The 13,284-nt window shown below is 38.3% G+C and overlaps 1 protein-coding gene across 2 annotated transcripts in view; it reads left to right on the plus strand.

The window, feature by feature from the left end:
* The first annotated feature begins 2,739 nt into the window (after positions 1-2,739).
* OSBPL11 (oxysterol binding protein like 11) overlaps positions 2,740-13,284 on the plus strand; it is a 56,559-nt gene continuing 46,014 nt past the window's right edge. Inside the window, exon 1 of one of the 2 annotated variants that reach the window (XM_026708127.2) lies at positions 2,740-3,784. In XM_026708127.2, the coding sequence (XP_026563912.1) occupies positions 3,561-3,784 (224 nt within the window). In that variant the 5' untranslated portion in view covers positions 2,740-3,560. The remainder of the gene's footprint in view (positions 3,785-13,284) is intronic. The other variant, XM_026708128.2, reaches the window with a different exon arrangement.

Here is a 13,284-nt window from a genome sequence, read left to right on the forward strand (position 1 = left end):
CAGAAGAACCCAAATCTCCCAGTCTGGTGTCTTAACTACTAAACTGGCTGTCTAACTAGGAATAAGCTTCATTAAATCAGTACTTCATCTAGCTTATAGTTGACCTTAAACCTTTAGCTATTAATTAAAAATGCAAACCTTGCCATGAAATGAAGAAAATTATCTCAGATCTTTTTCTTGTTTATACTTGCTTTATTTATGCTAATACCATTTACAAGGTTTATTAATCACATAAATGAGCAAGACTACAGGCTTAATATTTTTCTAATCTACTGTATATAGGTACAAATATTATTTCCGGAAGTGCAAAAAGATCTTGAAATTAATGAACTGCAACATTTTAAAAATCATTCACATTTGTGTGTGAACATTCTCACAACCTCTTTGTCTTCTCCTAGGAAGTACTAAATCACAGTCATTGGCAAGATGTGACATATAAATGCAGAGCAGACAAAGCTTCTAGTTAATACTATATGAATTTGGAATCAACAAGTGACTTTCATTTCAAATTCTGGTTAGTGCTAACTAGTAACTGGGTGAATATGTGCATAATTACTGAACACTTCTCCAATTGTGGTGACAGTTGAAAGTCTTGAACAATATATCCAACGCTTACTAGCAGAATGAAATACACTGAATTGCATGACATAAGAGTTCAATAATATTTACTTGGCTTAGATGTAAAACAGGCTCAACAGAACTAGTAATCTTATAACCGAGCAGACAGGTTTGTCTTGCTATAAAATGCCTTATTTTTCATTGGCTCCACCCAGCAAAGTTTGTTAATTTGAATCTGCATCCTAGTAATTCCCTTATTAAATATACTAGTATTTTTAGTATGTCTATTACCATAATTATATAGTAAGCCTAGTAGATCACAATAGTACAAGGGTCTTCAAACTTGGGAAGTTTAAGACTTGTGGACTTCAACTCCCTAAGCTAACATGACTGGAGGAGGAATTCTGAGAGTTGAAGTCACAAGCCTTAAAGCTGTTAAGTTTGAAGACTCCTGGAGTAGATGATCATCAATCTCTTAATGCAATTCCCTACTATAGCTACCTCTGTAACTCTTATAGGGTTTATACTCCTATACTTACTTCTATAATAATTTTTATTCAGAAGAGGCCAATTATGGCTGACATAATTTAGCACTACTGTAGTCTGAGATAGTGATAGATATCTGAACTACTGAAGCAGTATAAAAGAATACACAGAGAAGAGATACAAAAACAGTACTTACTTTATTATATATGCTTGCAAGTAAATGTCTGTATTTATTCATTTTGATATATACATTAACACAATAAAACACAGTACAAGTCAAAATAAATAAGGCAGCATGTAAAGCACTCTAAATAGGAAAGGCAGCATAAAAAGCTAATGAGGAGGAAGTAGTTCCAGAATTTGGCCAAGTATTATAAACATAAAAAGCAGTACTAGAAATTTTGGATACTGATATTATTAAAACTATACAGTACTCATAGTACTGATGTTGTGGTGAATCAATCCATCTATTTATCCATCCATCATAAAATTTTAAACTGACCATGAGACATTAGAAGAAAATTAGCTTGGCTAATAAATACTCAGTTTATGCATTGCATGGAACCTTAATTGTCAGATTTTAGTAGAACATCTGAAATGTATTCAGGAGGATAAACTTAATTTCTTTCAGTGAAGGTTGATATGGGGCCAATTCAGGGAGAACAGTCATAGCAATGTAGCACTTCTCCTTTTGATACTTCTATTGCCTGCATAAGGAAATTTCCACTATTGTAGCTGACATCGGCAGGGTGTTTTCATTAGCAACAGGCCCATAAATGAGGCACCTGCAATTGTGGGAAGCCTCAGATTCAGTGATTTCAAACTCCCTGCTTTCGGTTGGCAGCCTATGCCAAACTGATGTAGGCAGAAAGCATGTTTCTACCTGACGGTTTTAAGAGAATAACACATTTTTTAAGATTTGGGGAGATTTAGACGAGCACAAGATATTCCTATAAACCTTCTTACTCTGTGGGCTATTGTACGACCTGCACCACTGAAGGCAGCGTTTGTAAAAATGACCAACCATCCCGATCTGCATTTTGCCCCCAAAATTAATCATAATAATAAAAGCGCGGCTATTTAAAACCGAATTTAAACTTAGACACCGGTGTGGGTGGGTGGGTGGATGGATGGATGGATGGATGGATGGATGGATGGATGGATGGATGGATGGATGGATGGATAGATAGATAGATAGATAGATAGATAGATAGATAGATAGATAGATAGATAGATAGATAGATAGATAGATAGATAGATAGAAATGAGTTCGGTCCACGAAAGAGAGCTGCATAAGAAAGAATCCACCCCCGTTGCGAGCACTGGAACTCCGCCGGAGACCTTTCCCCCCCCACCACTTCCCTTCCTTCCCCACCGCATCACGTGCAGGGACGGGGAACTACAAACCGACCGAAGGGCAACCTCACAGCCTCTGCCTCCAACAACCCACCCCCTCCCGTTTCTTTCCTCCCCACCCACCCCCAAAATACGCACCTAACGCCCCGATACGCGCCTACGTCTCATTTAAAATCATGCATTTGTATTTGCAATTTGCACGCAACGCACAACAAAACGGGGGTCGAGCAGCTTGATTTCCTAGCGCGCGCGCCGAGGAGCGCGGCGGACTCTGCCCTAAGCGAACATGGCGGCGCCGGCATCGCCTCCTTTCCTCAGGCGGTGTGGGGGTGGGGTTTAAGGCTAACCCGGAAGGGGTGGCGACCTGGTGCTTGCTTGCTGCTGCTGCTGCTGCTTCTTCTTGGCTGGGGAGAGGCGGCTCAGCCGAGCCGGGTTTTTTCTCTCTCTCTCTCTCTCCCTCCTCCTTTCCTTCCTTGGGCGGATCTAACGGGAGGGCGTGAGGAGCGGGCTTCCTTGCCGGGCTTGAGGACGGGGGAGGCCTGCGGAGGAGGGGGAAGGCGGAGCTGTCGCCCGAGGGCGGGAGCAACCCCCGGCCGCCTCTGGGTTAGGGTGGAGAGCCGCCTTGAGCCTCCCTCTCTCGGTCTCCTTGCGCCGGGGAGCATCCTTCGCCGGGCAGGGGCGAAAAGAAGAGCCGCCGCCCTCCTCCTCCTCCTCCTCCTCCTGGGGCTTCTGCCCAGCGCTCGCTCGCTCGCCTTCTCTCCCCCCTTCGCCTCCCCACGCTTGTTTACCCGTCCCAGAGAGCTCGGGCTACGCCTCCCGCCCCGGCCGCCTTCCTCGCCGGCATTGCTCCTGTGCGAACTCTTCCCTTCCCCGCCATTGAGGGGGGGAAAAAAGCCCCCCAGTCTTTGGGTTTCCTCCTCCTCCTCCTCCTCCTTCTCTCCGGCTCCCACTCTCCACCCCCTTCGAGGAAAAGTTTCCTTCCAGGCTGCCGCTTGGCTGCGGACCGCGTTTCTTTGTTTTAAATTGATGCCATTTTCCTTGCCTTTTGGCCTGCCCGGCTGTGGCCCTGGTGTGCAAAAACAGCCCTGCCTTGCTGCCGCCTCCTCCTCCCACCCGTCCGGTGGACTGGGGTCTGTGGCGGCTTCGTGTCTTCGTTTGCCATGCAAAGCGGCGAGCCCATGCCGACGGTAGCAGCGGCAGCAGCAACAGCGGCAGCTACGGTGGTTACAGCGATGAAAGTGTCGGAGAGCGAAGGCAAGCTGGAGACTTTCCTCCCGGCCCAAAACTGCTCCAGCAAGTGCAGCAGCAGCAGCAGCGGCAGCATCGGCGGCGGTGGGCTGAACAACAGCCGAGGAGGAAGCGGTAACAAAGTGTGGCAGTACAGGTAAGGTGTGCTGTTCACTGGAGCCAGGTGGGAACAGCAGCTTAGGAATCCGAAGCCGGCTGGCTGTGATTTTGCTTTTGTAACAGGGAGGGTGAGCACACGCACCTTTAAAAAGGATTGTAAGAAATGGTGACCATGCTTTCTCTCCCCCCCCCCTTCAAAATCCCACTCACATTATAATTTATAGGTCATGCTTCCTTCAGAATCTTATAATTTATAGGTAATGCTCCTGGCAGAACAATAAAGCCAGTAGAACAGCTTGCCTTCAAAGAAGTTATGGGTGCTCTGTCACTGGAGGCTTTAAAAAAAAAAAAAAAAAAAGGCCGGACAGCCATTTGTCTGAAATGTCTATGGGAGATTCTCCCTAGTCCAGGTCATAGTTGCCCCAAAGGTGCTTTTTCAAGAGGCAATTGGACTTTCTGGTTTTTCTTTGAAGAACTTTGGGACAATTTGTCAGAAATGATATAGCCGTCTCCAGCTCGAGCAGGGTGTGGGTGTGGGTGTTGAACCACAAGACCTCCAAGATTCCTTCCAACTCTGTCATTCTGTTAAATGCGTTACTTTGTGCCTTTCCGGGCGGGGAGCTGTATTTTCAAAATCCTTTTTTTTCTGAACCCCCAACAGGGGAAATGTATTGTGAACACTTCAGTCCCCCGTTCCCAGTTCAGTCATGTCCAATTTTCAGAGACTGCCTGGACAACTGTTGTAGGTTTCTTGGCAACGTTTTTCAGGAGTGGTTTGCGATTGCCTCATTCCTTGGTCTGAGAGAAAGTGACTGAGTTCATAGTCACTCAGCCGACTTTGTGCCTAAGATTGGACTAGAACTCACAGTCTCCCAGTTTCTAGCCTGATGTTTTCACCACTGCCACTAACCAGGTTCACTTAACTTTCAAAGTTACTTTGTCTGTTTCAAAAATGAGATAATTAAAGCCAGACACAATTGGTAAACAGATAAGGGAGAAGCACTAGAGGAAGAGCAGTAGGACAGAGGGCTTTGACATGCTTCCCATTTCTGCGAATGAGTTTGATTTAAAATGTCAGAATCATTAGAGGAAGTAAAACTAATCTATTATAATCAGTTAACGCTTCTTGCTGTTGTGTATAGTGAATGTCACTATTCAGAGAGAACATTTGTATAAATATGTTGGAATATGATACATGTCGTATGTTTAATATAGTCATAGATGATATGTATTTAGGTGTGTTAATGAATATAGGAAATATAAACACATTGAAATAGTTTATAAACCTATAAGCTGTATGTATAATTTAGGCTAAGTCACAATTTCTTCTAGATAATAGAATGATTGTTAAATTTACACATTATATAATTATATATAACATTATATATTATATATAACATTCTCAAAAATCCACCTCATCCTGGGAAACCCTTTTTTTGAACTATTACCATCTGGCAGTTGGTACAGAATAATAAAAACAAGGACAAATAGGCTGAAAAACAGCTTCTATCCCAGGGCAGTAGCACTTTTGAATTCTGCTGTATAGTGCAGTGTTGTTGTGGTGTCGGGGGTTTCTGGTTCAATGTGTGAAGGGTGAAGGATGTGTGTTTGTGTTTCTTTTCATGCTCATGGTCATGATGTGCATTGAAGATGGTGTTTGATTTCGTTGTACGAAGTGCAGTGACAATAAACTAAACTAAACTAAACTAAAACTATATGAACCAGAACCCAGTTCATTGGTTATGGTCATTATTCAGGACAGCTAATCATGGATTTGTGATAGAACTGGAACTACTACTTGAGTGTATGTTTGTGAATCACCAAATCTGGCACTGGAATTTTTGAAAGTAGGTCAGTGTGCCTGCTTTCAGCCAAAGCTCATTTTCAATCTGCATTGTTTATAATCTGGTAAGATGTAAATTTATTTTTGTGTAATAAATTAAAAGAATGAGTTTTTGTTTTTCCTTAGGAATGAAAGTCAGCTGTGTGACCTGTTCTACTCATTCTCTCTGGACCCAATACAGCTCATAAGTTGATTGTGGGGGAAAATAGGCAGGGATATTATTTGGTTCCTTGTACAAAATAAATAACAATATAATATATTTTTGTCTATTTGAATGCTACAGATATGCCAATATAAAGTGCAAGTTTTACTTCTTGCTACATTCACAATTATGGATGTTGTGTAGTCTCACAGCTGTTTTGGGTATCAATTTATTTACTATTTCTCAAATTTAATCCAGTTCAAAATTTAGCCATTCTATTAAACTTAAGCCAAAATTATTTTAAAAAGCATTTGTAATTTGATTATTTTATACTATAGTGTGAGCATTTAAAATATGAACACATTAAAAATGCTGCTAATAAAATATTTTCAGCTACTGGTTAACTAGCATTTGTCCTAAAAAATTCTGATTTGTGTTAAACAATTATTTTCTTCCCTTCTAAATATTAATATATGCCCTTTTCCTTGAAGAGAAGAAAGGAACACTTGTCAGTGCATGACTATTTATTTCTAACTATTAGATTATTGACTAATATAGCTGTACATAATACTTCTCAAGTTTTATAATGAAACAAAGCAGATACTTTAAAACATATAAAATATTTTATAGAATATTAAATTAGCAATTAAAACATGAAAATAAAGCCATCAACAATTAAAACACATTAAAATATGTTTTTAAACCCTTTTAAATTGCCAACAAGGGTGCTTTTCTTACTTTAGTAGGAAGTGCACTTTAGACAAAAGAGGTGACTGTAGAAAAGATGTAATTGAAAAATTGATCATTTAACATTTATGGACATCTATATGAACCAATCTATTCCAGTTGAATTATAATTTCATCAGAAGTTGTCAAATTAAAATGGTTAAAGAGTCTAGACTTTAATTAGCTGCTAGGTTTGCCTGACTTTTGAATCAATGCTGTATGCAAGTTAGTTGTAATTTCAAAATACCTATTCAATTAATTTTTAAATTGTAAGGTTGTTAAGATTACCATCATATCCACGTTTGCTTGGTCCTACAAATCTAGCAAAAATTAATTCTGAATAAAAAGGAACAAGGTAATATTAAGACATGTCTACCTTTTCAGAGAATATATTATTCCCTCTGGGTTTTTTTGTTAGATTTGTTGTTTAAAATAGTGGTGAAAGAATATTCATAGGAGATGTTGAAAAAATGCTGGGATACTGGTTTTATTATAATTTGGTCTTTCTGCTATAGCATGTTGCTTGATTATTTGCTGTCAAGTTTCTCTTGATTCTTAGTCATTCATTTCTGCCTAAAATGGTTTGCAACATAGTACAAGTAATTACCAGTATCCACAGATTAACAGATACAATAAAAAAAATTAAACCTATCAATTCAGTCAGCATCAATTAAAACAATACAAATAAACGGCAATAATTCATGGTTTGATTGATTGGAAATAATGAAAATTGACTAATTTCAGAAAAATTCTACAAAGGAAATTACCCCTCCTTGACAGCTATACAACTTGTCTATGATAGACTTCCCCATGGAGAAGAGACTTGAATTTCTTCTGTCTAGTTAACAATGGCTATGGGGAAATAGGTAATTTTCCACTGAGCCTTAAATCTCAGATGATTTTTCATGAGCCATTAATTATTTCTTTATGTTAAACTACCGTGTTTCTCATATAATAAGGCCGGTCTTATTTTTTTTTTTTTTGAGCCCTGAAAAAATGGCTAGGCCGTCTTTTCGGGGGGTAACTTAATTCCTCCCCCCTTGCATCTTCGGGTGGGCGGGCGGCGATGGCTTGGATATTGACCTCGGCATTGGTGGGGCACTTCGTATCGGAGTCAACACAGGCAGCACCATATCCGAGTATGCAACAAAAGTACTTCCTAACGGCAAGTCCCCCCACGATTCCCCCCCATTTCGCATGTTTTAATATAGGCCTTAATTTGGGGGGAGGGACTTAATTTCATTTCATGCCTATAAAACATGCTGGGGCTTCCTATTGGGGAGGCCATATTGTTGGAGAAACAGGGTACTTTACTGAATTTCTGATATCATGTGAGCTATCTGGGGTTTTTGTAAAAAAAGAATATCTCACACTTTAAAAAAATATATCTTCGAATAGTGAATCAATTAGTGTACAAAATGGATCTAGAAGAATATAAAACAAAATATATACAATACATTTCTGAAAAAAACACAAATGTTTTTTACTTAATATATGAAAACTATAAAGAAATAGTTGATTGTGCAATATTATTTATTGCAATATGCCCCAAGTCAAAAGTGTAATGTTATTTTCAGTTCTGTGAAGATGATTCATGTTTAACTTCTCTGGTAATTGAAAGTCAGTTTAAGCAGCCTGTCAAATTTATCAGCAATAGGTGCCATTAAAGGAAAAAAAACTGTTGTTACACTTGAATGCTCTAGACATGAGATTAGAAAATCTAAAACCATGAAGTCTGACACCCAACGAGTTCCTAAAATAGCACTCGGCATTTGCCTTTGATTTACATTTTGAGCAAATATCCCATGTGGACAACAAATCTGGGGAGGGGGAAAATGCAAAAATAGATATTTGATTTTTTTTCTAGCTTGAATTCAAATGGAAATTACAATAGACTGTTCTAAATTCCAAATAACTGTTCTGTCACCTTCAGGCATTTGAACACACATACTCCAAAGAGAACTGTAGGGGACCATAATACAGTTATATTAAACTTGAATCTATAATTTAATATTCTTTTGATAAGAAGTAGCTCTGCATCTACCTGAAATTGCATGACTTGTTGAATCAGAGAATGCTGAAAGAGAAGCTTACTCTAATTTTAAATAAAAGCCCATCTTTGAATTTAAAAAGATTGTGTGATGTTACAATTGTGCTTAACACTTTTCAGGAGGACTGTATAGATGCATCCTATATAGTTACCCCTAGTTATCAGTGGATATGGCTAAACTCACCAGAAACTGATTATGGGGAGGGAAACCCTTTTATTTCGGAAGCAGAACTTCCAGAATCTGAAACCATTGTTTGAAATGGATTTCTCATTCCTGAGTTTGTGACAGGACTGACAAATCAGGATATGATGTTGATCATAATGAAAGTTTATGGTTTCTGAATAATTTAGCTTTATTTGATAGTGAAAAGATTTAAACCAGAAGGATTAGACCATGTTCTAACCCAAATTCATTTTGCAAATTTGACAAATATGTTGTGTACGAAGCTGCTGGATCAATGAATTAATTTCCTACTATTTGACAATGCATGTTTCAGTAAGGCTTAATAAAGAGAGCTGGTTTCACCTTTTTTGTTGTCAGGTTCCAGCAGTTGTGAGTTATTTCCCTTTGGGATAGATTAGTACATTGGCATAAAAACCACTGAGGATTACAATATATAACCTAGGTTGACGGTATAGCATTTCTACGCACCATGTTGTTTGTGATACACCACAAATGGTAGACCTCAAAATTAACCTACAATGGCCAAAATCTTACAACATTTTGATATTATTATCAGAAAACTTGTAAGATTTTGGATGAGTTTTATCTTCCAAAGTTTTATAAATTCCAAGTTTTATGAGTCTCATGTGAGTATAATCATTTAAAAATAATAATAATTTGGTCTTGTTTTTCACACCATAGACACAGCACAGTAGCCACATGGAACATCAGTAATGTTCAGACTACAAGATGGAAGCAGTGGTTTTATTTCATAAACTATGGTTAAACCAACCAAAGCTTGACACAATATCTGCATCATACCAGTCTATGCCAGTAATGGCAAATCTATGTTACGTGTATCATAGGTGGCAAGTCATAACATTGTGGGTAAGATGGGAGTATTTACTAATATCCAGTAACAATTATTCTTGAAAGAGTCCCATTGTGAGTTTAGAAGCTATGTGAGAAAAGGGTGACAGCCTTTGGGCCCTCAAGATGTGTGAGTGTTGGGTGGTGGTGGAATTGTTTCTCTTTGGGGGTGTACGTGTGTGTGTGTTGTGGGGGGCACCAATGTCAAGTGGCCTTTTCTGAATTTTTACCCACTGAGCCTAAAAGCTTTCTTATCACTGGTATAAGCTGGGTCAAGACTTCCAGGAATGTAACAATGATATTTTGTAACTGAACTTGCTTTCTAAAATCAACAACTTAGTATCAACTGAAGGCATGGCAGAAGTCAATGACATTTAGTTGACCATCTTTGTATAGACAAATCATTTTTTTTTATTTTAGTAGGCAGACATTGCTCTTAAAACCATAGCAACGTCTAGAAATGTATTTATATAAACATACTTTATCTATTTCAAAAAATGTATCAGTTTTTAAAAGGAAAATGTTTCTAACATTAGCTCAGACCTAGCAAAGGGTGGTGTCCAAAGAAGTAAAGAAAAAGTTACAGCAGTATCAGTTAAATTGTTACATTTTTTTTTCATTGGCATCTGCTTAAAATGCTGTTTGCATTCCTGTATCTTACATTATTTTTAAGAATCATCATATTTGGACTTAATTGGCTATGTATAGTAAACTGACCTTGACAATGTTCTTGAACAGGTGAAGTTCTTAAATAGATGGTTTAATTTGTGACTGAAAAGAAAAACAAAACAAAACAAGCTCTACAACTTAAAATGCTCAGTTTGTTCTCTGTAGAGAAATGCATAATACATATAGTCCTCAACAATCACAATTCAGCCCAAAGTTTATGTTGTTAGATGAGTTTTTGCCCCGTTTTATGACATTTCTTGCCACTGTTGTTAAGTGAATCACTGCAATTGTTAAGGTTAGTAGCATGGTTGTAAAGAGAGTCTGGCTTTCCCATTGACTTCGTTTGTCAGAAGGTCACAAAAGATGATCACATGATTCCAGGCCACTGCAAAGGTCATAAATGTGAGCCAGTTTACAAGCGTCTGAATTTTGATCATGTGACCATGAAGATGCTGCAAAAGTAGTAACTGTGGAAAACAGTTACATCACTTTTTTTTAGTGCAGTTGGAACTTGGAACGGTCACTAAATGAACTTTTGTAAGTCAAGGACTACCTGCATACAGAAATTGACTTTTGAGAAATGGCAGCATGCCAATAATACAACATAGATTTTCTACATAAAGGCCCCAGTTTCAATCCTGTGCATATTTGGGTAAAGCTAGAAATAACTTTGAACAGTCAAAACAGTTAATGCAATGCAGGATGGGGAAACTTCTGACTTACAGGACCTTCCCAAGTAAAATTTCTCTTCTGCAGACAGATAGTCCTGTACAGGTAGGGATGCTGTAATGGTCATAAATATGAAACACTGTTATAAGTCATTTTGTCAATTCTTTGTAACTTCAGACGGCCACTAAATGAACTGTGGTATGTCACAGACTACCGTACTGATCATGGAGAAGAGACTCGGGGTTTTTTTTGTTGGTTTTTTTCCCATCACCATATTGTCTATATGTAGCTTTGTAAAAAGCAGCCAAATTCTCCATGCACAGAAAAGAATAGAATACTCTAAATGTAGTGGAAGTTTGTTTGTTTTTAATTCCATGGGCATATTGTTTTGTATCTCTGCATGCAAATAGAAAAGCGCTTTCTGCATAGAAAGATAAAATATTGATTTAGCTGTGAAGAAAATGCCTTGCTCTTGATAGTAACTCACTGTTTCCTCCTCAGTAGTTTGAAAGAAGCTTTGAACTAGACAGTGATATCATGAAACATTTGGGAGGTGTCCTGTGAGACAATGAACCATACACCCCAAAACAGTTTTTCAAGTGAGGTTAAACTAACTGGACAGTAGTTTGACTCAACATAAGGCATCTTCATATGATTGCATTCCCCATCGGGCACTTTGAAATGTCCTTTGCCACTGCTATCTGAACTTACATGAAATGCTGCCGGTGCATATTAGAGGTAATATTGAGTCATTAAAATCTTCCAAAGAGATTGCTTTGTATCTGTATATTTCTCATTTACAAATGATTTGTTATTGAAAGGTTGATGTTAACCTTGGAGATATGAAACATAGCAGAAAATATGTCACAGGGAAGAATTGTGTGGAGTCCATATTGATTTATGCTTGGATCGTATTAGTTTTGCAAACATGCCTATAAAAATTATTAGGCTCATGCATTCTTCTTTTTGTTGAAAGGGAGAAAGAAAAAAATCTTCAGAGTATGCAAAGGCTTCTGAAGTTGTCTTGAGAGTACATGAGGAGAAAAATGTACTTATCTATTTCTTTTCTACCTTATACAAAAAAACCCTTCCTACTTTTTCTCACCTTGTAAGCCGCTTATATAATAAGTGCTAGCTCTGAATACCAAATAGACCTGGGTGCAGATTCTCAATTTCTCTCTTTCTCCCTATTCACTTCTCTTTCCCTAACACACACGTTGCTTAGAAATGGAAGAACAAACCAAACCACCTCATTATTTGTGTAAATAGTTTCCTGGTTCATAGCAGAGTGCTCATTTTTTAAATGTCCCGAAGGGTAGAAATGATAGTCGTGCATACATTTACCATTTTAACGTAGGTTTATTTTAACATTGGCATGACCATCTCCAAAAAGCAAACAGAAATCTAATTGCATTTGAAAAGGACAGTTGTTTTTGAAGTCATACATTGGAAGAAAATTTTGAGAGTAGATTATAGTAAAAAGTGAAGGTGAAGATTCCCCTGTCCAGTTGTGTCTGTCTTTAGGGGGCCAATGCTCATTTCTGTTTCCTAGCTGAAGTGGCTAGTAGTATCCTTTCTGTGGTCATGTGGCCAGCATGACTGAATGGAGAAGCACACTGAACGCTGGTACCTTCCTACTGAAGTGGTACAAATTATCTGCTTGCATTTGCCTGCTTTTAAACTGCCAGGTGGACAGGAGCTAGGGCAAGAACAGAGCTTACCCTGTCACACACTACTTGGCTTTCAAATTTTTAGCCTTCCAGTTGACAGCCCAGCATCTTAACTGTTAGGTAGCTCTTCTATTTAGTCAGGGATGATAAGAGAGGTTAGCATGATTTCCAGGCCAGAATCATATTTATAAAAGATTAAGCACACATTAGTCTACTAGAGTTGCTTCCTTAGTTAGCTACCATCTAACTAAATCCAGTATTGAAATGCATTTTGAATCCTTACGTATAACTGGCTTGTGCTCAGCTATGTTGCATTATTTAACAAAGGCTTTTTGGGGGTCGAATAAAAAGGGAAGAATAAACCAGTGTCTTGGCTCCAAACAGGTTAGACATATCCTCATTTTGAGCAAAAGATTGGATGGAAAAAGAAAAAAAAGAACTCCATATGTATCAAACTGACTTCTATTTAACTGAAGGCTTGGCATAGCTCTACAACGCATAGAGGCAGCTGCAGTGGTGATGCCAACGGATACTACTAATAAGGCATTATCAATTTTTCAGTTTCTTGGCTCTACCAATAGTAAATAACTATCCATGGAATACCTTCAGGATGTATAACATTTAAGCTTACATTTCTGAGCAAAACACTTAGGTATTTAGTATTTCAACCTCCAGATTATCTAGAGATGGAAGATATTCTGTTTTATCTTTTTACTTGCTTGGATTATTTTTGTG

The sequence above is a fragment of the Pseudonaja textilis genome, chromosome 1 (genome assembly GCF_049901715.1).
Source record: "Pseudonaja textilis isolate UNSWEBS1 chromosome 1, rPseTex1.2, whole genome shotgun sequence".
NCBI classification, from domain to species: domain Eukaryota; kingdom Metazoa; phylum Chordata; class Lepidosauria; order Squamata; family Elapidae; genus Pseudonaja; species Pseudonaja textilis.